The sequence below is a fragment of the Eubalaena glacialis genome, chromosome 4 (genome assembly GCF_028564815.1).
Source record: "Eubalaena glacialis isolate mEubGla1 chromosome 4, mEubGla1.1.hap2.+ XY, whole genome shotgun sequence".
In the NCBI taxonomy this organism is placed as follows: Eukaryota; Metazoa; Chordata; class Mammalia; order Artiodactyla; family Balaenidae; genus Eubalaena; species Eubalaena glacialis.
The window spans coordinates 49,418,111-49,445,910 of NC_083719.1; the positions used below are offsets into that span (position 1 = coordinate 49,418,111).

Below are 27,800 nucleotides of genomic sequence, written 5' to 3' on the forward strand. Positions count from 1 at the left end.
CAAACATTAAATAGTATGATTAAAAAGAATTAGTAAAATGTAACATGAAAGTAGAAATTAAAAATAAGAGCCAAAGAATAGAGAAAAACAGAGAGGAATGGAATATAAATTAGACTAATAAATATAAATCATATGTGCACACAGCATAACTAGATACTTTGATGGGTTACAGATTTGAATCAGAGCTCTCTGTCTGTAAAAGAAAAACTTGATCACTTAAGTTAGGGATTTTCAAAATTGTTGACATGTTGGGCTATGTAATTCTTTCTTGTGAGGGACTGTTTAGAGCACTGTAGGAAGCTTAATAGCATCTTTAGCCTCAACCCACTAGATGCTAGTTTTAGCAACCAGAGTTTCCAGACATTGCCAGATGTCTCCTAGAGGGCAAAATTGCCCATGGTTGAGAACATGTGAATTAAATTATTCACAGGGCTGAAAATAAATACAGATCTGTTGTATGGTCAGCTCTTCCTGATACTAGGACCAGACAGTTTTTTATTGGAGTCTTACTAGGAACTCATGGATATAATGAACAATGTTCAATATACTTTAAAATAGATAAATTTATTAATTTTAGGACTATTTTTTTTACTATCGGTATTTAATATTTGCTGATGATAGCATGCCTTAGGAAATTCAGTAAAAGTTGTCCTTGGCATGATGGAGGCATGGAAAACAGTATGAAGTGACCTAATTGCTTATTTGCTTATATAAATTAATCTAGAAATAGCTTTTAAAATATCTGTAAGAAGAGATGGGTACTATGGTTTTTATTTTTAGGTGTTTTTTTTTTTTTAATAAATTTATTTATTTATTATTGGCTGCATTGGGTCTTCGTTGCTGCACGCAGGCTTTCTCTAGTTGCGGCGAGTGGGAGCTACTCTTCGTTGTGGTGCGTGGGCTTCTCATTGCGGTGGTTTCTCTTGTTGCAGAGCACGGGCTCTAGGCACGTGGGCTTCAGTAGTTTTGGCACCACGGGCTTCAGTAGTTGTGGCTCATAGGCTCTAGAGCGTAGGCTCAGTAGTTGTGGCGCATAGGCTTCGTTGCTCCACGGCATGTGGGATCTTCCCAGACCAGGCCTCGAACCCGTGTCCCCTGCATTAGCAGGCGGATTCTTTTTTTTTTTTTAATAAAGCTCATTTTTTTTTTTTAAATTAATTTATTTATTTTTGGCTGTGTTGGGTCTTCGTTTCTGTGTGAGGGCTTTCTCTAGTTGGGGCAAGCGGGGGCCACTCTTCATCGCGGTGTGCAGGCCTCTCACTATCGTGGCCTCTCTTGTTGCGGAGCACAGGCTCCAGACGCGCAGGCTCAGTAGTTGTGGCTCACGGGCCCAGTTGCTCCGCGGCATGTGGGATCTTCCCGGACCAGGGCTCGAACCCGTGTCCCCTGCATTGGCAGGCAGATTCTCAACCACTGCGCCACCAGGGAAGCCCCGGCAGGCAGATTCTTAACCACTGCGCCACCAGGGAAGTCCTGGTACTATGGTTTTTAAAATCAATCTTTCTTAAATATTGTCTCCTTCATCATAGATCTTGATAAAATTTTAGATAGCAGTGATTTAAAAATTATATTCACTGACATACCTGGAATGTAGCCATTCTAAGTTCTCACTTAAATGTAGACCCTCTGCATTATTTATCACGGTGGTTGCCAAAATGGTGGTTGCCAAACAGTCTGCTATTCATTGTTGGTCTGTTAAACAGTGTAAACAAGTTTAGACTTGATTGGACTTGCTCCTTGAGGAGAAAAGGACATGTGAATTGTTCATAAGAATAACTTTATCCAATGTAATGGCCTACCCCTTTATCCTGAGATTTTGTCTTACTTCTGTTGTGAAAAATATTTAGGTGACAGCCTTTTTTATTTCTTTTTATGTCTTCCGTTAGCATGGTAACAAGTTGGTTAGTTTCTGTCCCCTCTACATTCTCATTTTAAACTAATAGGTTAAATCCCTAAAGTATAGAAAATAATGCCTTTAAAACACATTTTGAGCTTTGAGTGGGATTGTCATTTTCTTGTTAAAGTGTATGGGTAATTCTCACCTGAATAGAATTTCTTCTCACTTTGCTAGGATATGAGTTAGGTAAGAACCCAGGGCCTACGCTTTTGCCAGAAAACATTTTTTAATCTGTCCTATTGCAAGTGAATACGATTTCTAAAATAGGAGCAATACAGAATGAAAGATTTTAGATATAGATGATATTTTGGGGTCATGTTTTGATCTGTATAATTATATACATCTGTAATCTGTGTTCTGTTGTATCATTATTGTATGTGATAAGACATGTAAAATAACACTGCATAAATATTTGATCATTTTCAATTTTAACAAGTTTTCTGCTTTGCACTTGAAAAAGAATAATTGAAAACAATATCCTTTTCCTATACTATTCTGGTAATAATATTTTAAAGAAGATTTTTTATGGGTAGGTTTTTCATAGAGAAGTGGATTTGAAGAACAAAGCCCAAGAATTGAGAATATCTAAACACAATATAATTTTCGGAGTATAACAGGGACTCTTTTCGTAAGTAGGGTAGCATGTTCAGTGCCAGCACGATAGACACTCAGTAAATGCTTATTGAGTGAACCCATTTAAGCAGATGTCAAAATATGATGGTAAAATGATTCAGTTGCATGTCGTTTGCCATGCTGGTACTAGAAATTTAGTTTGAAATGCAAGGTTGGATCATGTAGTTATTTTCTGAAAGGAAAGAAAAGGGAGCTTAGTATTTTCTAAGTTGTTTTAACTAGTGGGAGGTATATGGGAAAGCATTAAGTTGCAGGTTAATGCCAGTTTTTAGATAGATATTTATATACTAGCCATCTGAATAGCATTCAGAAAAGATTTGTAAAGAAGAGCATGTAACTTAGCTTTAAATAAGTCACTTCATTTAAACTGATTTTGAACAATGAATTAATTTGTTCTTTCTAAAAAAATTATTATTTTGGCAGAACTAAGTTCAGAAAGTCTCAGAACCTGCTTTAAGATCATCAATGGTTACATCTTTTTATCATCAACAGAATTTTTACAGGTATGTTGTAGTTTTTGCATTGTAAAAATTTATATAGTTATTATTTTGATTGTTTCTTATTTGAAATCAGGAATCTTATTTTGAAACCTTTTCAAAATTTAATAGATTGATTTATTACTTTAAGGGGGGAAAAACATCATAAGCATTGCCTACTGTGGGGCAGATGTGATGTAGTTTCATGAATTATGCTATTTAACATAGAAAATATGCTCTACATGTAAATATATCCTTATATTTCTACAAAAATTAGAATAGCAATAAACTGTATTTTTATTTCTTAAACTTTTCCTAAAGAGTTCTAATTGAAATTTTATATGCTTAGAGCTTTAGTATCTAATTCTCAAATAGATTATAATGAGTCCCCAATTTAATTTTATACCTTTTTTGATATTGCAGATATATTCATATGTATATTTTGTCTTTTCATTGAATTTCAGACGTATGCAGTAGGTCTATGTCAGTCCTTTTGTGAACTGCTAAACGAAATTACTACAGAAGGTCAAGTTCAAGTGCTAAAGGTACTGTCATCTTTCTAATGAATATTGTTGTAAATTTTCCATCTGTATTTTGTGAAATTGGACCTTCATTTGGGTTTAGATGATGGGCAAGAAGGGGAAGAGTAATTCTAGACAGAATATTTTCTTTTAGCTGTATTAAATTGGTCTAATACCTCTGGACCAGGGGTGTCAAATTTGATTGTGCATATAGATCACCTGTGGATGTTGTTAAAATGCAGATTCCACATTTCTAACTAACTTTCTGCTGATGGGACCCCACTCAAAGTTCCCCCTCATCCTGAGACTTCCCTTTGTGTAGCAAGGCTTTAAAAACTTTTATAAATTATCCAAAGCCTGGTGACATCTGATACTTCTCACCTCTCCAGTTTGTTAGCCTGCTTTTGGGACACAATATTCCCACTATAATTTGGTACTTTTAATTTGGATCGGCTCTCAAAGTTAGAGTACCAAGTTTGTATGGACTGTGTATAACTAAGAACCAATGTTGAATCATTATATTGTATACCTGAAACTAATATAGTGTTATATGTCAATTATACCTCAATTAAAAAAAAACTTACAAACAAAAAAAGAACCCATGGGCTCTGAGTTAATCTTTATGTATTATATCTTCATAGAATCACTATATATTATCTTTATATATTGTATATAATTGTGTATAATTAAGAACCAACAGTCTCTGAGTTGTATGTTTATGTATCTATATATTAAAGATAAAGGAGTATCAAATGTATATATTTAAATATAAATGTATATATAGATATGTCTTCACATGTATGTGTCACACACACATATTTTGTATGGATTTTGTGAGAAGGTGTACTTGTTAAAAGCATCTCTTTTTTGTTTCTAATTTCTTAGCTATGTTTTAAGTCAGATATGAGAGCTGGTTAGGTGAAGTGTTACTATAGCTTAACCAAGTAGCATTTTTTTGTGTGAAAACTATGACATTGCTTTAGATCCTAAAAACAATTTGATTTCCTCCCAGTGAAATGAAAAAGTGTTTGCCCAAAGAGGTTCATTGTAAGAAATGTGTTAACCACAGTAATCATAGCAACAACCCATAGTACATTTTGGGGGGCTAAGTGGGTATAAGTTTGTGCAGGTAGTAAAGTCTTTCATAATAACCAATAAGAGTAATCATCAGTTGGCACTTATTCAAGCATTGCACTATTTTATGTGCTCTTCTTCGGACATTATACACATGTATGCACATATAAAGCTCCAGATATCTGTGTTAATATGCATGTTAATTTGATTTTCAAATTGGTTGCATTTACTATCATTGCTGATTATTCAGTCATTCACCATATAGGTCAGGGGTCAGCAAACTTTTTCTGTAAAGGACCAGCTAGTAAATGTTTTACGTTTTGTGGGCCATACAGTCTTTGTCTCAACTATTTATGTGTTTTGTTGTGGTTTGAAAGCAGGCATAGATGGTATGTAAATTAATGACTGTGGCTGTATCCAAAAATGCTTTATTTACAGAATCATATAGTTGTTCAGATTTGGCCCAAGGGCATTGTTTGCCAACCCCTGTTACTGGTATTCAGTGCGTTCTGGTAGGCATACGTGATAGAAAAACCACAGTTTCTGCTCTTGAGTAATTCATTCTTTTGGGGGAAGGAGGCAGGTAAACAATCAGCCCATATTTAGTGTGTTATGTGGTTTTGGATTAGAGGTATCTCAGATTACCTGGTGAACTTTTTGAAAATTTGGGTAGGACATAAGATGTTAGTATTTCTTTTTAAAAAGTTCCCTAGGTGATTTTCATGAGCACTTTCTAGTGTGAGCCATTGCTGTCCATTGGCTTTATGTTACTCTGGGAGTATAGATGTGGTCATCTAACCCAGCATTTTGCAGAGAACATTTTTCAGGGAGAAAGAGTTGAGATGGGACCTGGGTCTTAAATGTTTGGTAGGGTTAGGGTTACCAGATAAAACATAGTACTTTTATTTGCTAATTCTGGCAATCCTAGTAGGGTGAATTAGATTAATACAGTGTTAAATACTGCAGAGAAGTGAACAAAAATAAGAACAGAGAGAATACAGTGAGAATTGTCTGTTGAGGGTGGGGATAATGGTGTTATTTAAAACCTTTAGTGTCTATAAATTGGAAGGGTTCATATGCCAGATTACTGAAGTGTTAAATTATAAAGTGATGAGAAAATGATTATATTATTAAGAACTATATTTGTTTCCTAGGGCTACCATAACAAAGTATCACAACCTGGGTGGCTTAAAACAACAGGAACTAATTTATAATATTTATAGTGATTATCTCTCTCACAGAGTTCTGGAAACTACAAGTCTGAAATCAAGATGTTGGCAGGGCCATACTCTCTCTGAAGACTCTAGGGGAGAATCTGTTCCATGCCTTTCTCTTAGCTTCTGGTGGTGGCCAGCAATTTCTGGCTTCCTTGGCTTATACATGCGTCACTCCAGTCTCTGCCTCGATTGTCACATGACATTCTCCTTGTATCTTTGTCTTCTCTTCTTATAAGGGCACCAGTCATAATGGATTAAGGGCCTACCATAATAACTTCATCTTAACTTAATTATATCTACAAAGACTCTATTTCCACATAAGGTCACATTCACAGGTACTTGGGATTAGGACTTCAGCATATCTTTTGCAGGGGGCAGGGCACAAGTCAATCCATAACAAGAATTTACTGTTAAAAAATAAAAAGATAGCTTTTGTGTGTGGAGAGGCAGTGAGGAAAATCTGATCTGAGTAGATTTTGTAGGTGAAAGTGACCCAATAGAAAGGAAGATGGTGCCAGAATGTTACAGGAGATTGGGATTTTGAGTCTAGAGCGTATGTAGAAGGAGCAAGAGTTTGCTTTTTAAGAGGGCTGGCAAGACTGTAGTGATTGAAGCTGTAGATACAATGTTAGGTGAAGAGAGTAAGAAACTGGCATATGACCGTGGTGTTTCCAGATAAAAAGACAAGATTGTCAGAGCTGCCTGATGCCTGTCTCTATGAGGCAGAGGAACATTACAGGATGATTAGTACATCTGCACTTAATGAGGAGGGAGAGGGGACTGAGTAGTATTCATCTCAGTATTCATTTTTAAATGAACTCTATCTTACAGATGTTTAGGTTGATATTTAAGAATGATTCAGTTATATTAGAATGCCGTCTTAGACTTTGTAAGAGAAATCTTGTAAAGTAAAGGCTTTTAACAAGAGTTGAAATAAAAAGTTCTTTGGTAAATTCTGATTTTTCCCAGAAAGATTATTTCTCAAACATACTACATTTTTCACACTCTGATTTGCTGTTTTATATTTGAAATCACAATGGAAACTTAAATCCAAAATATTGTTATAAACTAAGAAGTGGGTAAATATAGAGTGAAAATACAGCAGAACTCTCTGGTTTTAATTTCATAGGTTCTTCAGTTTCTTTTTTAGAGTAGGGGGTAAAGGATGGGAATGTATGCCCTTGTTACTGAGAAGCTTGTGGGCTCTGAAGGAGTAATAACAGGAATCTGTGTGTGTGGCTTGTCAAGACCCCAGATACTGGAGGACTAGTCTACCGCCATGTGTCTGTCAATCCTCACCTGTACTGATTTCAAAGTATTCTAGCTCCAAAGCTTACAAGCAAGTAACGTTAGACATGTTGTTTGCTAAACTCTTTTTGTGAATTTTTATTGCATTTATGCCCTTACCAAACTGATATAGTGGCAATATATAATTATGTTGAGGAACTTCCATCTGTCTTACAGAATCTCAGCTTCATCTTTTGCTTTGGTGATAATTTCTTCTCTGAAAGTAGGGATATAAGCAATTGATACTTTGGACTTAATTCTGTTTGAGGAATAACTGATTGGCAATGTGGGAGTGATAGAAACTTGAGAGAAAATTGTCATGTCATTTTGATGTTGCCTTTGTAGATTTTTCAATATGTGTGTGTTTTATGTTTTTCTCCTTTACTAGACTGTAAGCTTTTCCATGATCCTAAGTTTAGTAAATAATAACTGCATTTGGAATGTTATTCTCTCCTTGACCTGTGCCTTGGTTTTGTGCACCCAGCTCTGTTACTTATACATTCTTGAGTACATTTTGGACTTAAATTCTCTTATTTATTATATAAGGTGTTGTACTATATGATTTTTAATAATCTATATATATTATCTGAAATCCCTGTGACAAATTATAATCTGTAAATTCTAAGTGATGAAAAAAGGTTGTTTCTTATGTTTATAAACACCTACCAGAAAAAATTTGAATTGAAAGTTTTTTTCCTCCTGCTTTTCTGCAATATTATTAGTAAAGTAATTATTGAAAGACAACTTTTTCTGAGTCATATGGAATGGGATTGTGAAATTTATTTGAAAAATGAGGCAAGTTTTTAGGATATGTCCTAAGGAGAATATTTATTTTCTTTTACTATTTGTTTTAAATTATATTCTTACAAAATAATTAGACGTAGTGTAACTTAGCAGGTGACTTAAGCAAAACTGCTAGGGTTAGAATATTAGCCCTGCTACTTCACAGCTGTGTGAGGTGAACCAGTTAATCTCTGTTCCTCACTTTCCATCTGTAAAATGGGGATAAAAATGTTACGTACTTCCTCAGGTTGTGGTGAGGATTACATGACCTTATATGTATAAAGCACTTGTAACATTGCCTAACATGTAATCAGCTAATACAAGTGTTGGCTATTTTAATCTAATTATATAGTTATCTAATTATTTAATCTCCCTTTGGGGGAAAACAGACCACCAGGGAACTATTCCGTTGACCATCTCTTGTAAATAAATGTTTATTTAAAATAATACATTAGTTAAATTTTTTATAACTTAAGTAGATGATTTGCACAGCAATAGAGTTTTACTCTTTTTCCAGAACCACGTTATCTCAGCTGGCTTTTTAAAAATAATTGTTTTAAATTCTTTCTTTCTTTTCAAAATAACATGCTCTTTTAAAAATTTTATTATGGAAAATTCCGAAGTTATATAATGTACAACACTACCGTTACAATTTTACTAGAAAGAAATCTATTTGCTTCTCCTTTTTCCTTGAACTGAGAGAAGGTAATGTCATTATTTGTCCCCCAGTTGTGCCTAATATTTTTTGATTGAATGATTCAGCACAAATCAGTTACCATCCAAATATACATTGAAATATTTGTAACGTTTAACATGCGTTACACATTAAACCAGTTTCTCTCTAAGTATGCTAGCCAGGGGGTCATAAATAGGATATAAATACTTGAATTATATAACATGTGTTTAAGACTGTATTTTTATATAACATTGCTGTAGCTAAACCTCTGTATTTGATTTGAAATCCCAGAAACTGAATTTTATTGTTTATTAAATGGATGTTAAATACTAGAAATATACTAATTATCATGAATAAATTATTTGTGTTTTTTTTATATAAAAGAATATTTTAGGATAATGGTACTTTTATGCTTGTACTTGAAAGCTGAGAGAACTCTCAACATTTTTGGCATTTTCCTATTCTCAGAGTTCCAATAAAGTTATAATAGTTTTTAATATTGGCTCATTTTTTTTCCATTTTTTAATACCTCTCAGATACTATTTCTTAATATAGTAGGCAATATAACATTTTTAATATATTTTTGACTAAGTGTCACTGTTATACTAATTTCTGACAGTATCTGGAAGCAACTTCTTTGTTCTTTGAAGCAGAAAATTAACAATGTTATGAAAATTGGATAGAGAGACAAGTATGCCTGCCTTCAGAGCAAAAATAGGCTTTATTGTATTCTGTGACTCGGAACAAGTTATCTAGATGAATACAATTATATTCTAAAAATACTCAAATTTAACATTTTTTTTTAATTTGAAATTTATCCATACGTATACATACCAATTTGAGTTTAGAAATTATCTTTTTTATCATGGTCTTATTAAGCAGTAGTGAGCCATGTTGGTTTTATTCACTGTGATAAGCCTTATTTAAGATGGCACGCATTTTTTTTTTTTTTAATATTATTCAGCTATATTAGCAAGGACTGAGATCTTAAAGGGGCTCCAGATACTAGTAAGAATCATTGTGTTATCCTCTTTCTCATCTGTTGGATGTTTTTTTTTTTTAAATAAACCTTTCTTTTCCCCTTCCGTGTACTCTGTTTTTTATTTATTTATTTATGGCTGTGTTGGGTCTTCGTTTCTGTGCGAGGGCTTTCTCTAGTTGCGGCAAGTGGGGGCCACTCTTCATCGCGGTGCGCGGGCCTCTCACTATCGCGGCCTCTCTTGTTGCGGAGCACAGGCTCCAGACGCGCAGGCTCAGTAATTGTGGCTCACGGGCCTAGTTGCTCCGCGGCATGTGGGATCTTCCCAGACCAGGGCTCGAACCCGTGTCCCCTGCATTGGCAGGCAGATTCTCAACCACTGCGCCACCAGGGAAGCCCCGCATATTTTTAAGGTATAATTTATTCTGTAATAATTATAGCTAATACTAGCATTTACTATATGATACACATTTCTAAGCACATAGCATAGAGTTCATTTAATCCTCACATAAACCTGTGACAGTGGTACTGTTCTTTTCCCCATTTTTACAGATGAGAAATTAAATCACAAAGAGATAAATACCTTGTCCAAGGTCACACAACTAGTAAGTATTGGAGCCATGTTATAAGCATAGGCATTCTGACTTAAGCATCCGTGGTCTTAACCACTTTGTATGCAATGTAAGCCTAAATCAAAAAAATTGTTTGAGTGTAAGGCACAAACTAAAAGCCTACATTTTTCGCAGGGATTATATTATAAAAATATAGTGTGTTTCTAAACTATTTCAAGTATATTCAGAAAGGGGGTGGATTGAAAGTAAAGTTAAGAAGTTCTATTTGTAATAGCAAAATGCTGATAGAAATAATTAGTAATAGGTGATTGGATGATAGGAGGTACTGCAACTTATTTAGCTACACAGAGGAGTACTGTGCAGCCTTAGAAAGGAATGAAGATGACCTCTGTATACAGTTTTAGAGTTAAGCAAGGAACAGTGTCTAGAGTTTTCTTGTATTTAAAGAGTGCAGCATAGATAGCAATGGAAAAATAAACCAAATTAAGAAAAGTAGTTATGTAGGGGAAAGAGGGACAGAGAATGCAAGCTAGATCTTTTCAGGATGTATGTTTTGTACTTTAGGGTTTGAAGCCATAGAGATGTTTCACATGATTTAAAATAATAAAGTAAAAGCAGTTCTAAATATAAAAAAAAGGAAACATTTAAATCTAACTATTATTATGTTGGTGGCATAAGTCATCTGAGAATATTTCAAGTAACATAGTATTTTACATGTACCTCCCTGGTGGGATATAACATTAGAACAAAAAGAAACATAAGGAAATTATAAATTGCTTTCAGTATTGTTATTGTTATCAGTAATATCGGTATTATTATTTTGAAACCCATATGTACATATGTGGACATTTTTGTACATAGCAGTTAGAAGCAAATAAGTTAAGGTTATTAGAATCTGGGATTTTTCAATATAAGGGAAGAAGGATGGAACTATTAAAGAAGTTATATAAAATGCTATAGTCTTAAGTTGAATTTGGTGAATTATTGGTATATACTTCTCAGGAAGAGAAAAATAAATTTCCTAAATCTGTGTAAGCAAAGACCTAGAAACAGTGTCAATCCAGTGGCAATGAGCACCTCAGAACCTAGATTATGGTCTGTAAATACTGTGTCCTGCTGGTTGACTCCAGAGCTCGGGCAAGAGAGACACAACATAAACTGGAGACCTCTCCTTGTGCCGGAAGGAAGAGAAAGTGGGATTTTGTCAAAAGGATGCAAGAGTCAACTTGAAGGAGCTCCCACTGCCTAATAATGGGACAGTTTGAGCATCTAAACAAAACTAAACTAAGTGGATTAAAACATATCAAACATGTTAAAATCCCTGAGAACATAATGATTCCCCCCAAGAAGAGTAAGTTATGATTTAAATTCTCTCAATATCTGTAAATTACCTTTTAATAAACTACCTGTTATTGCTTTAGTTGTCTTTAGTGTTATTTCCTTCTTGGACATGTTTGGCCATCTGGCTATACGTGCATTTCACTTAAAATATACAAAATTGTTTATTACCACTGAAATCATTAGATGCATTTTTCAAAATCTTGTTTAGAAGTGAAAGCAGTGCTGCTGATCAAAATGTTTGGTAGGATTCTGATCATTATGAAAGAACCTTCTTCATTATGGAAATAGTCATAATTTGAACTCTGACTTTTAGGTCCCAACTGCAATACCTTCCCTAGAAAGTGGACTGTATAGAGTGTTATGTGTGTGGAAATAAGACCATTCCATACGGATTTTCCCACAGGTTTCTCAAGTTCACCATGTCTAAAGTGAAGCCTCACTATTATTAATGGCATCACGATTGTACCCATTGACCAAACATGAAAACTAGGAGTAATCCCAGACTTCTTCACCTTTGGTCAGCTGTTCAATTGGTTTTTTATATCTGATCAGCTCTGCTTTCTGATATTCTCTTGATTCTCATCCACAGTCCTTGCCTCCAAGTCTGATAGTGGCATTTTCCTGCATAATTTTTCAGAAAGGATCTCATCGTTTCTATGGTTCCTAACCTTTTTGAATACAAAGACTCCATTTTAGTTCTGAAATAAGTGAATCCTTTACACACTGTACCTTTATATATAAAGAAAATGCATAATGACAGCTGGATTGTATTGAATGGTACGTTTCAGTGAATTTACATTTTAAAAGTCATAATCTTAAGTATGTGATTACTTTTCCTTTTCTGCACAAACTTCTGTAATCTTTGGAGTTAATAATTTTTTTAGTGTAATTTTTTAAGTGCACTGAGTTCTCTGCCACTTGTCTCTGTTCAATATGTTCAGACACATTGACCCATAAGGATTTTATTACTTTAATTTTCTTGAAGAAGTCTCTTTCAGAGCCATGCTGACTCCTCCACCTTGCTCCCCCTCCCCAAGCTTGTGGCTTCTTTTTCTTTTTCCTAGTGTTCTGAAATTTTACAGTGATGTGCCTTGATTTAGGGTTTTTTTAATTAATAGTACCAGGCACTCCTGGGCCCTTTTAGTCTGGAAAGTCTCTCTTTTAGACCCTTTAAAGAAAATACACTGTCTTCTCCTGGGGTGGGGGAAGGTCAGTTGCCCAAATATGCAGATTAGGGAATATCTGGCAATCTGTTTCTTAAGTAGACTTCCAACCTGTCTTATTTTTAGCTTTTCCTTTACCCTCCTTTCCAAAGATGTATGGCTCTGCTAATTCTTGTGGTTTTTGGTGGGGAAAGGTAGGGAGAAGATACATCTGATGTGCATCGAGTTGCTCTCAGCTTTCTCTATTGCAACTTTAGATTTCAGCTTTCTCTCATCTGATAAGTCAGTTACCTCTTGAATTTCTTCTTTGTACCTTCCAATATTCATCTCTCATTCCTTTTGTCCTTTTAAAATTATTCCCCCTCCCTTTAAAATCTTTTTATATAAGTTTAGTGGGGCTTTAGGAGGGAATGAAGTTATAGTGTGTCTAACAATCAGCAGATGGCCTTACTTTCCATTCGTAGATAAAATGTCTGGTGACATCTGCCTCTGGGTAGCTTATCTACACCTTCCCCCTCTTTATTCCAAATCTAATTTTTTGACAAAGTAAACCTTATTGAGGTCAGATTTAATCATGTTCTGAATCTCATCATCTCCTGTTGCTTTTAATCAGGAACTATGATATCTTTTATCCTGTATTTCTTATTAGATAGCATAGTGTTCGGCCCATAGTAAAAGTTTTTGTATTTTTAGACTTTTCTTTGCACATTCCTTTTACTTCTTGCACAAAATTAGAGGATGTTGTCATTCATTGTACTGTTTGCTTACCTTGAGAATGTTTTGAAATGCACGAGGTGTATTTGATTGTTGCTGTGTTGGGAGCATGCCATTGGCACATAATGAACAGAGATCAGAGTTGCTAAAAACCCCTCGATAGGTGGAATAGTCCTGCACAGTAAACACTTGTCCCACTCAGAATGCCAATAGTCAGTCTTGAAAAACATTGCTGGACGTTTTAAGGGAAACCTGGCTCTGCCTTGAGACTGGTACTTGCCCACAACCCTCTCAAATGGTGTCTGCTTTCATTCTTACCCCGCAAGCAGTGGGGCTAGAAGTATGGACATTTCTTCTTGGTCCTCACTGCTGCTTTCTGACCACTGCCTTCCTCACTCCGCCCACCCCCCCAAACCCTGGAACAAACAAACAAACAAATCCCACCCCAGTTTGAATTTCATGCTATCTGTCTTTGTTATAGAGGGAGCCCATCTCACTCAGATAAAAGTAATTTATGTTTCAAATTTTCCTCTGTAACAATGTGCATGGTTAATAATCTGTATGATTGTATTATAAATAAAATAAGATTATTTCTCGTTTAGTAAATATGTAGTATATATGCAACATGCCCTTTTCCATACAATTTATGGATAAATTTAAATGTAGACTTATTTTTGGATAGTGAGTGTAGTTGTTACTGATTTCCCTTTTCACTATTAAAATACTTTTGAAGTGCCTTTTATTGCATCAATAAGACAATAAACATTAAACATTATAAAACATTAAACAGACATTAACATTTTATAAGGGTTGTTTATTTAAAATGCAAAGATAAGAAGTACATTAACAACGTATCTGTTATCAAAATGGGATTAATTATAATTCTATGTAAGATGTATAACTGTGTCTAAATATTACATACTTAAAATCAAATTGTAATTTTTAATGGATTATCTTATAAAAGTGTGTCTAGAATATTGAATACTTCATGTACTTGTATATATGTGATGTTCAATACATTGTTTTCTTTACCTGTGTTTTGCATAAAGCAGTGACTTGCATTATTAAGCATTACCAATGTGTCATTTTGGTTTTTAGGTTGTGGAAAATGCCCTTAAAGTGAACCCAGTATTAAGCCCGCAAATGTTTCAACCAATTCTACCCTGTGTTTTCAGAGGTATTATAGAAGGGGAGGTAAGATTTTTCTTAAGCTTCTAAAGTTAGTATTGGATTCTGGGGTTCTATTTTAATTATTTTCCTTATTCATTGGAAAATTATTTCTTCTTCACATATATAATCCATATAAATATGTACATAATACATATATATTACTTTGTATGACGTATATATTTAGTTAGAACTCAGGCAATATTGGTGTTCATTCTAAAGAAGCAGTGTAAAGAAGAATATTGTTATTTCATATCCCTGTTGATTGTTACTTTGTCAATGATTGTTTATAATTGTTTATATTTGTACCATAACACAATTTTACATATGCTGTATTTTAATTGTACAGAGGTATCCTGTAGTGATGTCAACGTATCTCGGCGTTATCGGTCGAGTCCTGCTACAAAACACTAGTTTCTTTTCCTCACTACTTAATGAGATGGCACATAAATTTAATCAGGAGGTAAGAATCAATTTACTTAAATTGAAGGAGGTCTTTATCCAAATAAAGCTTGGAAATAATTTCGTGAAATAATGAGTCTATAAAAGTCTTGTAGTATTTAAACTTTATTTATTTATTTCCCTGAATTAAATTTTATTATGTTCAAGAATACGAAATGAAATAGTACATAGTTGAGTCATTCATGAAATTACTTTCAACAAACAGATGATTTTGAAATAAATATTTTTGTTATTTTAAATCTTTAATAAGTTGTATTGATACTATAATTTGGAAGGAGAAAGAAACCTGTGAATGGCAGTTGAAACTTAAATTTTGTTCTCTCTCAAAATAGGCAATTTTATTCTGCTTAGCCATAGGATAGAATTTTGATTTGTTATGGTTGCAGTTTTTGTTAACTCATACATAAAATGAAACAAGAATACTTTACATATAATCATGTACTACCTTTGTTTCATTTCCTTAATGAACTTATTCTTAATGCCATGCAATGAGTTTCTGTCATCATTATTGTGGGAAATGACTTTTTCAGCAGAAGCTTATTAAAAATATACTGTAACTGAAACCAACCACCTGAGTAAGTATGGAATAGGTTATTAAGTGAGTTGGTTACTTGAGACTACATACATTATATTAAAATATGGTTTTTATGTCTTAAGTCATTAATCTGTTAAGATTTATAAAATGTAGAAGGTGGAATGTACTTGACTGATCTCTAGAATGGAGGGGCAGTTTGTGAAATCTTTTGGTTTGTGGCTGAAATAGGTATTACCATTTCCACTTTTAACGAAAATCCAGAGTAAGGAAGTGCAAACTGTAGAATGTATATAGTTTTTCCAGAATTAGACTAACCTAATTAGAGAATCTAGACTTTATTTTGATGAATAGGCAGGACAGATTTTTCATTAGCTTCATTAAATTTAACTGTGATGGAATAATATTAAAAGTTTAAAGAGTTTATTCACTTGAGTTCAGCAAAATCTGTTGAGTGGTTTTAATAATAACAATATATTTAACAATATAAATTTTATGTATTATTTTAATTCCTCACAACAACCCAATGGATAATAATATTTTTATTTCCATCTCACATCTGAGAAATCTGAGGCTTGGAGAGATTTAGTGACTTGGTCAACTTTGCAAAGCTAGTAAGTGATGGAATTGATATGCAGACCCCAGCAACCTCACTTCAGAGCTGATATGTCAGCTACCACATTCTGCTGCCTCCTATACATCCTGCAATAGGCACTTCTCTGCTAGACACTGGAGACACCTGGTTTGACAAGCTGATAGTATTCTTTTAAGGGAGAGAGTACTTAAACAGGCAATTTTGTAATATTATTATAAATACTATGTTAGAGTTTTGTCCATCGTGCTGTGGGAAGAGAAAGAAAAGCTGTCTACTCTGTTAAATTTTTTTGTCCAATTTTTTTTCTTGTGATAAAATACACATAGCATAAAATTTACTATCTTATCTATTTTTAAGTGTGCAGGTCAGTGGTATTAAACATATTCACAGTGTACAATCATCACCACCATGCTTCTCCATAACTCTTTCAGACTTGTAAAATTGAACCTCTATGTCCATTAAAGAATAACTCCCCATTACCCTCTCCCTGTAGCCGCTGGAAACACCATTTTACTTTCTATGTCTGTGATTTTACTCTAAGTACCTCATATAAGTGGAATCATACTGTATTTGTCTTTTTGTGACTAACATATCACTTAGCATAATATCCTGAAAGTTCATCATGTTGTAGGATATGTCAGAATTTCCTTCCTTTTTAAGGCTGAATAATATTCCATGGTATATATTTATCACACTCTACTTATCCATTCATCAGTCAGTGTACACTTGAGTTGCTTCCACATTTTAGCTACAGTGAATAAAGCTGCTATGAACATGGGTACTCAGATATCTATTTGTGACCCGCTTTCAATTCTTTTGGGTATATATCCAGAAGTGGAATTGCTGGATCATGTTGTAATTCTATTTTTTTTTTTTTTTTTTTTTAAACATCTTTATTGAAGTATAATTGCTTTACAATGGTGTGCTAGCTTCTGCTTTACAACAAAGTGAATCAGTTACACATATACATATGTTGCCATATCTCTTCCCTCTTGCATCTCCCTCCCTCCCACCCTCCCTATCCCACCCCTCTAGGTGGTCACAAAGCACCGAGCTGATCTCCCTGTGCTATGCGGCTGCTTCCCACTAGTTATCTATTTTACATTTGGTAGTGTATATATGTCCATGACACTCTCTCACCCTGTCACATCTCACCCCTCCCCCTCCCCATATCCTCAAGTCCATTCTCTAGTAGGTCTGTGTCTTTATTCCCATCTTGCCACTAGGTTCTTCATGACCTCTTTTTTTTTTTTTTTTTCCCTTAGATTCCATATATATGTGTTAGCATACTGTATTTGTTTTTCTCTTTCTGACTTACTTCACTCTGTATGACAGACTCTAACTCCATCCACCTCATTACAAACACCTCCATTTCATTTCTTTTTATGGCTGAGTAATATTCCATTGTATATATGTGCCACATCTTCTTTATCCATTCATCCGATGATGGACACCTAGGTTGCTTCCATGTCCTGGCTATTGTAAACAGAGCTGCAATGAATATTTTGGTACATGACTCTTTCTGAATTATGGTTTTCTCAGGGTATATGCCCAGTAGTGGGATTGCTGGGTCATATGGTAGTTCTATTTTTAGTTTTTTAAGGAACCTCCATACTGTTCTCCATAGTGGCTGTATCAATTTACATTCCCACCAACAGTGCAAGAGTGTTCCCTTTTCTCCACACCCTCTCCAGCATTTATTGTTTCTAGATTTTTTGATGATGGCCATTCTGACCGGTGTGAGATGATACCTCATTGTAGTTTTGATTTGCATTTCTCTAATGATTAATGATGTTGAGCATTCTTTCATGTGTCTGTTGGCAATCTGTATCTCTTCTTTGGAGAAATGTCTATTTAGGTCTTCTGCCCATTTTTGGATTGGGTTGTTTGTTTTTTTGTTATTGAGCTGCATGAGCTGCTTGTAAATCTTGGAGATTAATCCTTTGTCCGTTGCTTCATTTGCAAATATTTTCTCCCATTCTGAGGGTTGTCTTTTGGTCTTGTTTATGGTTTCCTTTGCTGTGCAAAAGCTTTTAAGTTTCGTTAGGTCCCATTTGTTTATTTGTGTTTTTATTTCCATTTCTCTAGGACCTGGGTCAAAAAGGATCTTGCTGTGATTTATGTCATACAGTGTTCTGCCTATGTTTTCCTCTAAGAGTTTGATAGTGTCTGGCCTTACACTTAGGTCTTTAATCCATTTTTAGTTTATTTTTGTGTATGGTGTTAGGGAGTGTTCTAATTTCATACTTTTACATGTACCTGTCCAATTTTCCCAGCACCACTTATTGAAGAGGCTGTCTTTTCTCCACTGTATATGCTTGCCTCCTTTATCAAAGATAAGGTGACCATATGTGCGTGGGCTTATCTCTGGGCTTTCTATCCTGTTCCATTGATCTATATTTCTGTTTTTGTGCCAGTACCAAACTGTCTTGATTACTGTAGCTTTGTAATATAGTCTGAAGTCAGGGAGCCTGATTCCTCCAGCTCCATTTTTCGTTCTCAAGATTGCTTTGGCTATTCGGGGTCTTTTGTGTTTCCATACAAATTGTGAAATTTTTTGTTCTAGTTCTGTGAAAAATGCCAGTGGTAGTTTGATAGGGATTGCATTGAATCTGTAGATTGCTTTGGGTAGCAGAGTCATTTTCACAATGTTGATTCTTCCAATCCAAGAACATGGTATATCTCTCCATCTATTTGTATCATCTTTAATTTCTTTCATCAGTGTCCTATAATTTTCTGCATACAGGTCTTTTGTCTCCTTAGGTAGGTTTATTCCTAGGTATTTTATTCTTTTTGTTGCAATGGTAAACGGGAGTGTTTTCTTAATTTCACTTTCAGATTTTTCATCATTAGTATACAGGAATGCAAGAGATTTCTGTGCATTAATTTTGTATCCTGCTACTTTACCAAATTCATTGATTAGCTCTAGTAGTTTTCTGGTAGCATCTTTTGGATTCTCTATGTATAGTATCATGTCATCTGCAAACAGTGACAGCTTTACTTCTTCTTTTCCGATTTGGATTCCTTTTATTTCTTTTTCGTCTCTGATTGCTGTGGCTAACACTTCCAAAACTATGTTGAATAATAGTGGTGAGAGTGGGCAACCTTGTCTTGTTCCTGATCTTAGTGGAAATGGTTTCAGTTTTTCACCATTGAGGACAATGTTGGCTGTGGGTTTGTCATATACGGCCTTTATTATGTTGAGGAAAGTTCCCTCTATGCCTACTTTCTGCAGGACTTTTATCATAAATGGGTGTTGAATTTTGTCGAAAGCTTTCTCTGCATCTATTGAGATGATCATATGGTTTTTCTCCTTCAATTTGTTAATATGATGTATCACGTTGATTGATTTGCGTATATTGAAGAATCCTTGCATTCCTGGAATAAACCCCACTTGATCATGGTGTATGATCCTTTTAATGTGCTGTTGGATTCTGTTTGCTAGTATTTTGTTGAGGATTTTTGCGTCTATGTTCATCAGTGATATTGGCCTGTAGTTTTCTTTCTTTGTGACATCTTTGCCTGGTTTTGGTATCAGGGTGATGGTGGCCTCGTAGAATGAGTTGGGGAGTGTTCCTCCCTCTGCAATATTTTGGAAGAGTTTGAGAAGGATAGGTGTTAGCTCTTCTCTAAATGTTTGATAGAATTCGCCTGTGAAGCCATCTGGTCCTGGGCTTTTGTGTGTTGGAAGATTTTTAATCACAGTTTCAATTTCAGTGCTTGTGATTGGTCTGTTCATATTTTCTATTTCTTCCTGGTTCAGTCTCGGCAGGTTGTGCATTTCTAAGAATCTGTCCATTTCTTCCAGGTTGTCCATTTTATTAGCATAGAGTTGCTTGTAGTAATCTCTTATGATCGTTTGTATTTCTGCAGTGTCAGTGGTTACTTCTCCTTTTTCATTTCTAATTCTATTAATTTGAGTCTTCTCCTTTTTTCTCTTGATGAGTCTGGCTAATGGTTTATCAATTTTGTTTATCTTCTCAAAGAACCAGCTTTTAGTTTCATTGATTTTTGCTATTGTTTCCTTCATTTCTTTTTCATTTATTTCTGATCTGATCTTTATGATTTCTTTCCTTCTGCTAGCTTTGGGGTTTTTTTGTTCTTCTTTCTCTAATTGCTTTAGGTGCAAGGTTAGGTTGTTTATTCGAGATGTTTCCTGTTTCTTGATGTAGGCTTGTATTGCTATAAACTTCCCTCTTAGAACTGCTTTTGCTGCATCCCATAGGTTTTGGATCGTCGTGTCTCCATTGTCATTTGTTTCTAGGTATTTTTTGATTTCCCCTTTGATTTCTTCAGTGATCACTTCGTTATTAAGTAGTGTATTGTGTAGCCTCCATGTGTTTGTATTTTTTACAGATCTTTTCCTGTAATTGATATCTAGTCTCATAGCGTTGTGGTCCGAAAAGATACTTGATACGATTTCAATTTTTTTAAATTTACCAAGGCTTGATTTGTGACCCAAGATATGATCTATCCTGGAGAATGTTCCATGAGCACTTGAGAAAAATGTGTATTCTGTTGTTTTTGGGTGGAATGTCCTATAAATATCAATTAAGTCCATCTTGTTTAATGTATCATTTAAAGCTTGTGTTTCCTTATTTATTTTCATTTTGGATGATCTGTCCATTGGTGAAAGTGGGGTGTTAAAGTCCCCTACTATGATTGTGTTACTGTCGATTTCCCCTTTTATGGCTGTTAGTATTTGCCTTATGTATTGAGGTGCTCCTATGTTGGGTGCATAAATATTTACAATTGTTATACCTTCCTCTTGGATCGATCCCTTGATCATTATATAGTGTCCGTCTTTGTCTCTTGTAATTGTCTTTATTTTAAAGTCTATTTTGTCTGATATGAGAATTGCTACTCCAGCTTTCTTTTGATTTCCATTTGCATGGAATATCTTTTTCCATCCCCTCACTTTCAGTCTGTATGTGTCTCTAGGTCTGAAGTGGGTCTCTTGTAGACAGCATATATATGGGTCTTGTTTTTGTATCCATTCAGCCAGTCTGTGTCTTTTGGTGGGAGCATTTAATCCATTTACATTTAAGGTAATTATCGATATGTATGTTCCTATTCCCATTTTCTTAAATGTTTTGGGTTTGTTATTGTAGGTGTTTTCCTTCTCTTGTGTTTCTTGCCTAGAGAAGTTCCTTTAGCATTTGTTGTAAAGCTGGTTTGGTGGTGCTGAACTCTCTCAGCTTTTGCTTGTCTGTAAAGGTTTTAATTTCTCCATCAAATCTGAATGAGATCCTTGCTGGGTAGAGTAATCTTGGTTGTAGGTTTTTCTCCTTCATCACTTTAAGTATATCCTGCCACTCCCTTCTGGCTTGCAGCGTTTCTGCTGAAAGATCAGCTGTTAACCTTATGGGGATGCCCTTGTGTGTTATCTGTTGTTTTTCCCTTGCTGCTTTTAATATGTTTTCTTTATATTTAATTTTTGATAGTTTGATTAATATGTGTCTTGGTGTGTTTCTCCTTGGATTTATCCTGTATGGGACTCTCTGTGCTTCCAGGACTTGATTAACTATTTCCTTTCCCATATTAGGGAAGTTTTCAACTATAATCTCTTCAAATATTTTCTCAGTCCCTTTCTTTTTCTCTTCTTCTTCTGGGACCCCTATAATTCGAATGTTGGTGCGTTTAATGTTGTCCCAGAGGTCTCTGAGACTGTCCTCAGTTCTTTTCATTCTTTTTTCTTTTTTCTGGTCTGCAGTAGTTATTTCCACCATTTTATCTTCCAGGTCACTTATCCGTTCTTCTGCCTCAGTTATTCTGCTATTGATCCCATCTAGAGTATTTTTAATTTCATTTATTGTGCTTGTCATCGTTTCTTGGTTCCTCTTTAGTTCTTCTACGTCCTTGTTAAATGTTTCTTGCATTTTGTCTATTCTATTTCCAAGACTTTGGATCATCCTTACTATCATTATTCTGAATTCTTTTTCAGGTAGACTACCTATTTCCTCTTCATTTGTTAGGTCTGGTGTGTTTTGACCCTGCTCCTTCATCTGCTGTGTGTTTTTCTGTCTTCTCATTTTGCTTATCTTACTGTGTTTGGGGTCTCCTTTTCACAGGCTGCAGGTTCGTAGTTCCCATTGTTTTTGGTATCTGTCCCCAGTGGCTAAGGTTGGTTCAGTGGGTTGTGTAGGTTTCCTGGTGGAGGGAACTAGTGCCTGTGTTCTGGTGGATGAGGCTGGATGTTGTCTTTCTGGTGGGTTCGTCCACGTCTGGTGGTGTGTTTTGGGGTGTCTGTGGCCTTATTATGATTTTAGGCAGCCTCTCTGTTAATGGATGGGGCTGTGTTCCTCTCTTGCTAGTTGTTTGGCATAGGGTGTCCAGCACTGTAGCTTGCTGGTCGTTGAGTGAAGCTGGGTCTTGATGATGAGATGGAGATCTGTGAGAGATTTTCGCCGTTTGGTATTACGTGGAGCTGGGAGGTCTCTTGTGGACCAGTGTCCTGAAGTTGGCTCTCCCACCTCAGAGGCACAGCCCTGATGCCTGGCTGGAGCACCAAGAGCCTTTCATCCACACGGCTCAGAATAAAAGGGAGAAAAAATGGAAAGAAAGAAAAAAGAGGATAAAATAAAATAAAATAAAGCAATTATAATAAAAAATAAGAAAAAAATTATTAAGAGTAAATTTATTAAGAAAAAAAATTTTTTTTAATTTTTAAAAATAGATTTATTAATTTTTTATACTAAAAATAAGAAAATATTTAGAAAAAATTTATTAAGAAAAAAAATTTTTTAATTTTTTAAAATAAATATGAAAAAACTTATTAAAAATTTTTTTAAAAATAGAAAATAAGGAAAAAATTATTAAGAAAACATTTATTAGGGAAAAAAAATTTTTTTAAGTAAACAAAAAAAAAAACACGGACGGACCTAACCCTAGGACTAACGGTGAGAGCAAAGCTATACAGACAAAATCTCACCCAGAAGCATACACATCTACACTCACAAAAAAAAGGAAAAGGGGAAAAGTTAATATATCCTGCTCCCAAAGTCCATCTCCTAAATTTGGGATGATTCGTTGTCTATTCAGGTATTCAACAGATGCAGGCACATCAAGTTGTTTGTGGAGCTTTAATCCGCTGCTTCTGAGGCTGCTGGGAGAGATTTCCCTTTCTCTTCTTTGTTCGTACAGCTCCCGGGGTTCAGCTTTGGATTTGGACCCGCCTCTGCATGTAGGTCCCCTGAGGGCGTCTGTTCCCCGCCCAGACAGAACGGGGTTAAAGGAGCAGCTGATTCGGGGGCTCTGGCTCAGTCAGGCCGGCGGGGGGGGGGGGAAGCGGTACGGAGGAGGCGGGGCGAGCCTGCGGCGGCAGAAGCCGGCGTGACGTTGCAGCAGCCTGAGGCGCGCCGTGCGCTCTCCCGGGGAAGTTGTCCCCGGATTACGGGAGCCTGGCCGTGGCGGGCTGCACAGGCTCCCGGGAGGGGCGGTGTGGAGAATGACCTGTGCTCGCCCACAGGCTGTTTGGTGGCGGCAGCAGCAGCCTTAGCGTCTCATGCCCGTCTCTGGGGTCCGCGCTGATAGCCGCGGCTCACGCCCGTCTCTGGAGTTCGTTTAAGTGGCGCTCTGAATCCCCTCTCCTTGCACGCCGCGAAACAAAGAGGCAAGAAGAAGTCTCCTGCCTCTTCGGCAGCTGCAGACTTTTTCTCGTGCACCCTCCCGGCTAGTTGTGGTGCGCTAGACCCTTCAGGCTGTGTTCACGCAGCCAACCCCAGTCCTCTCCCTGGGATCCGACCGAAGCCCGCGCCTCAGCTCCCAGCCCCTGCCCGCCCCGGCGGGTGAGCAGACAAGCCTCTTGGGCTGGTGAGTGCTGCTCGGCGCCGAGCCTCTGTGCGGGAATCTCTCCGTTTTTCCCTCTGCGTCCCTGTTGCTGTGGGATCCGCGCTGATAGCCGCGGCTCGCGCCCGTCTCTGGAGCTCGTTTAGGCGGCGCTCTGGATCCCCTCTCCTTGCGCGCCGCGAAACAAAGAGGCAAGAAAAATTCTCTTGCCTCTTTGGCAGCTGCAGTCTTTTTCCCGGACTCCCTCCCGGCTAGCACCGAAGCCCGAGCCCCAGCTCCCAGGCCCCGCCCGCCCCGGCGGCTGAGCAGACAAGCCTCTCGGGCTGGTGAGTGCTGGTCGGCACCGCTCCTCTGTGCGGGAATCTCCGCTTTGCCCTCCGCACCACTGTGGCTGCGCTCTCCTCCGTGGCTCCGAAGCTTCCCCCCTCTGCTACCCGCAGTCTCTGCCCACGAAGGGGCTTCCTAGTGTGTGGAAACCTTTCCTCCTTCACAGCTCCCTCCCACTGGTGCAGGTCCCGTCCCTATTCTTTTGTCTCTGTTATTTCTTTTTTCTTTTGCCCTACCCAAGTACGTGGGGATTTTCTTGCCTTTTGGGAGGTCTGACGTCTTCTGCCAGCGTTCAGTGGGTGTTCTGTAGGAGCAGTTCCACGTGTAGATGTATTTCTCATGTATCTGTGGGGAGGAAGGTGATCTCCGCGTCTTACTCTTCCGCCATCTTGCCCCTCCCTCTGTAATTCTATTTTTAAGTTTTTGAGGAACCACCATACTATTTTCCACATAGCTCCACCATTTTAAATCCCCATCCACAGTGCACAGGGTTCCAGTTTCTCCATATCCTTTCCAACACTTGTTTTTGTTTTTGATAGTGTCCACTTTAATGGGTGTGAGGTCATATTGTAATTTTGATTTGCATTTCCCTAATGATTAGTGGTGTTGAGCGTGTTTTCATGTGTTCGTTAGCCATTTGTGTATCTTATTTGGAGAAATGTCTAAGTCTTTTGCCCATTTTTGAATCTGTTTTTCTGTTGTTGAGTTTTAGGGTTAATTATGTATTCTGTATGTTAATCTCTTATCAGATATATGATTTATAAATATTTTCACCAGTTTTGTGGGTTGCCATTTTACTATGTTGATAGTATCTTTTGATGCACAAAATTTTTTAATTTTCAAGAAGTTCAATATGTCTTAGTTTTTTCCTTTTATTGCTTATGCCTTTGGTGCCATATCCAAGAAATCACTGCCAAATTCAGTGTAGCGAAGCTTTTGTACTATTTTTTTGTTTAAGAGCTTTATAGTTTTAGGTCTTACCTTTAGTTCTTTGACCCCCCCCCCTTTTTTTTTTCCAATTGAAGTATAGTTGGTTTACAATATTATATTAGTTTCAGGTGTACAGCATATTGATTCATTATTTTTTACAGATTATACTCCATTAAGTGTTATTATAAGATAATGGCTATAATGCCCTGTGCTATACAGTATGTCCTTGTTATTTATCTGTTTGACCCATTTTAAGTTGAATTTTGTATGTGGTATGAGATGAGGGTCCAGCTTCATTCTTTTGCATGTGGTTATTCAATTTTTACAGTGCCATTTGTTGAAAAGAGTGTCCTTTCCCCATTGAATGATCTTGGCACTCTTGTCAAAAGTCATTTGACCATATATGCAAGGGTTTATTTCTGGGCTCCATATTCTGTTCCATTGGTCTATATGTCTATCTTTGTATGATTATCACATAATTTTGATTACTAAAGCTTTGTAAGGCATGTTGAAATCCAAAAGTGTGAATGCTCTGGCTTTTTTTCATATTTTTGGAGATGGTTTTGTCTATTCAGGGTCCCTTGAGATTCTGTATGAATTTTAGGATGGGTTTTTCTATTTCTGCAAAAAGTGTCATTGGGATTTTGACAGAGATTGCATTGAAACTGTAGATTGCTTTGAGTAGTATTGACATCTTAATATTAAGTCTTGCAATCCATGAACATGGGATGTATTTCCATTTATTTATGTCTTAATAAGGAGTGTTTTATATTTTTCATTATACAAGTCTTTCACCTCCTTGGTTAAATTAATTCCTAAGCATTTTATTCTTTTTGATGGTAGTAAAATGGAATTGTTTTTGTAATTTCTTTTTTAGATTGTTCATTGCTCATGTACAGAAATGCAACTGATTTTTGTTGACTTTGTATTCTGCTGCTTTGCTGAATTCATATATTCTAACAGTTTTTTTGGAGGAATCTTTGGGACTTTCTACATATAAGAACATATGATCTGCGAACAGATAATTTTGTTTCTTCCTTCCCAGTTTTGATGCATTTTATTTCTTTTGCTTGCCAAATTGTTCTGGCTAGAACTTCCAGTACTGTGTTAAATAGAAGTGGTGAAATTTGGCATCCTTGTTTTGTTCCTGATATTAAAGGATGAGATCTTCTCAGTCTTTTGTCATTCAGTCTGATGTTCATCATGGGTTTTCATATATGGCGTTTATTATGTTGAGATATTTTCTCCTTATTCCTAATTTATTCACTGTTTTTATCATGAAAGGGTATTGAATTTTGTTAAATGTTTTTTCTATATCGAGATGATCATGGGTTTTTTATCCTTTATTCTGTTAATGTGGTGTGTTATCTTGATTGATTTTCATATGTTGAATCATCCTTCCATTCCTGGAATAAATCTCATTTGGTTATGGTGTATAATCTTTTTAATATGTTGCTGAATTCTGTTTACTAGTACTTTGTTGAAGATTTTGGTGTTAGTGTTTGTAAGAGACACTGATCTGTAGCTTTTCTTTGTTGGGCTTTATTACCAGGATAATGCTGACCTCATAGAATGAGTTAGGATGTGTTCCCTCCTCTTTGATTTTTAAAATTGAAATTTTAAAAATATTGTAATAAGTCCCTGCTAACTACAAAATAGTATAATAATAACCTTGATAAATGCTGTAAATAATTAATAGTATAAATTTTACTATGAAGCAGTTTATCATTTTTTTTTTGTTTGATGTGGACCATTTTTAAAGTCTTAATTGAATTTGTTAAAATACTGCTTCTGTTTTATGTTTTGGTTTTTTGGCCACGAGGCATGTGGGATCTTAGCTTCCTGACCAGGGATGAACCCACACCCCCTGCATTGGAAGGCGAAGTCTTAACCACTGGACCACCAGGGAAGTCCCTATCATTTCTGTTTTGTAAATAAATCTTTTGAATGTGCAGGAGTACAATGAAGAAATTATGTTAATAATAAATTGCAGTGTAGAACATCTTCTGATATGTTGAAGAATTTAGAACGATCTGGAACCTCTTGAAACTGTAGGACTAGGTGCAAAGTAAAAGTAATCTTTATTTCTGGAATGAAAAATATTTTTATTATTTCAGCAAAATACAGTGATTTGTTATTGCTTAATGATATAAACTTTGGATGCAAAGGTGTTTAAGAATTGTATCATTAGAAGTTGAAGGTTCTAAATACATTTCATCAGAATGTCAGTCATGTTCTATTAATGTTTCTGGCAAAGTAAAGAATTTTTGCAGCAGTCAGTGAGGAAAAAAATTAAGGGAACATCATGAATTTATGTTAGATAATAAAGTGATCAAAATAATAAAGTTTTTCCACTGTCAAAGTGAACAAAAACATTTGGAAAAGTACCATCAGCATTTAAAAAATTCTATCAACTATGCAGTTTTAATACAGTATCTTAAGACATGAAATATTTAATAGAAATTTCAAAAAATTAATATTTATGGGACTATCATTATATTCTAAATTTGTTTTTCACCTGCTAGCTAACATGTATTTACTGAAATGAGAAAACGGCTTTTTGAAATATTTATATAGATTACTTAAAATGAGAAATTCATGACTTTGAAGATATTTAATGATGTTTATTGAACTCATATAACTAGATGAAAGAATATTTGAAATAA

General features: G+C 35.8%; 1 protein-coding gene across 4 annotated transcripts in view; it reads left to right on the forward strand.

The window, feature by feature from the left end:
• The window catches only part of IPO11 (importin 11), a 489,980-nt gene that overhangs the window by 95,242 nt on the left and 366,938 nt on the right, over positions 1 to 27,800 (forward strand). For all 4 annotated transcript variants that reach the window (XM_061189289.1, XM_061189288.1, XM_061189290.1 and 1 more), the window contains 4 exons: positions 2,954 to 3,033; positions 3,471 to 3,551; positions 14,432 to 14,527; positions 14,850 to 14,963. In XM_061189289.1, coding sequence (XP_061045272.1) covers positions 2,954 to 3,033; positions 3,471 to 3,551; positions 14,432 to 14,527; positions 14,850 to 14,963 — 371 coding nt within the window. The remainder of the gene's footprint in view (positions 1 to 2,953; positions 3,034 to 3,470; positions 3,552 to 14,431; positions 14,528 to 14,849; positions 14,964 to 27,800) is intronic.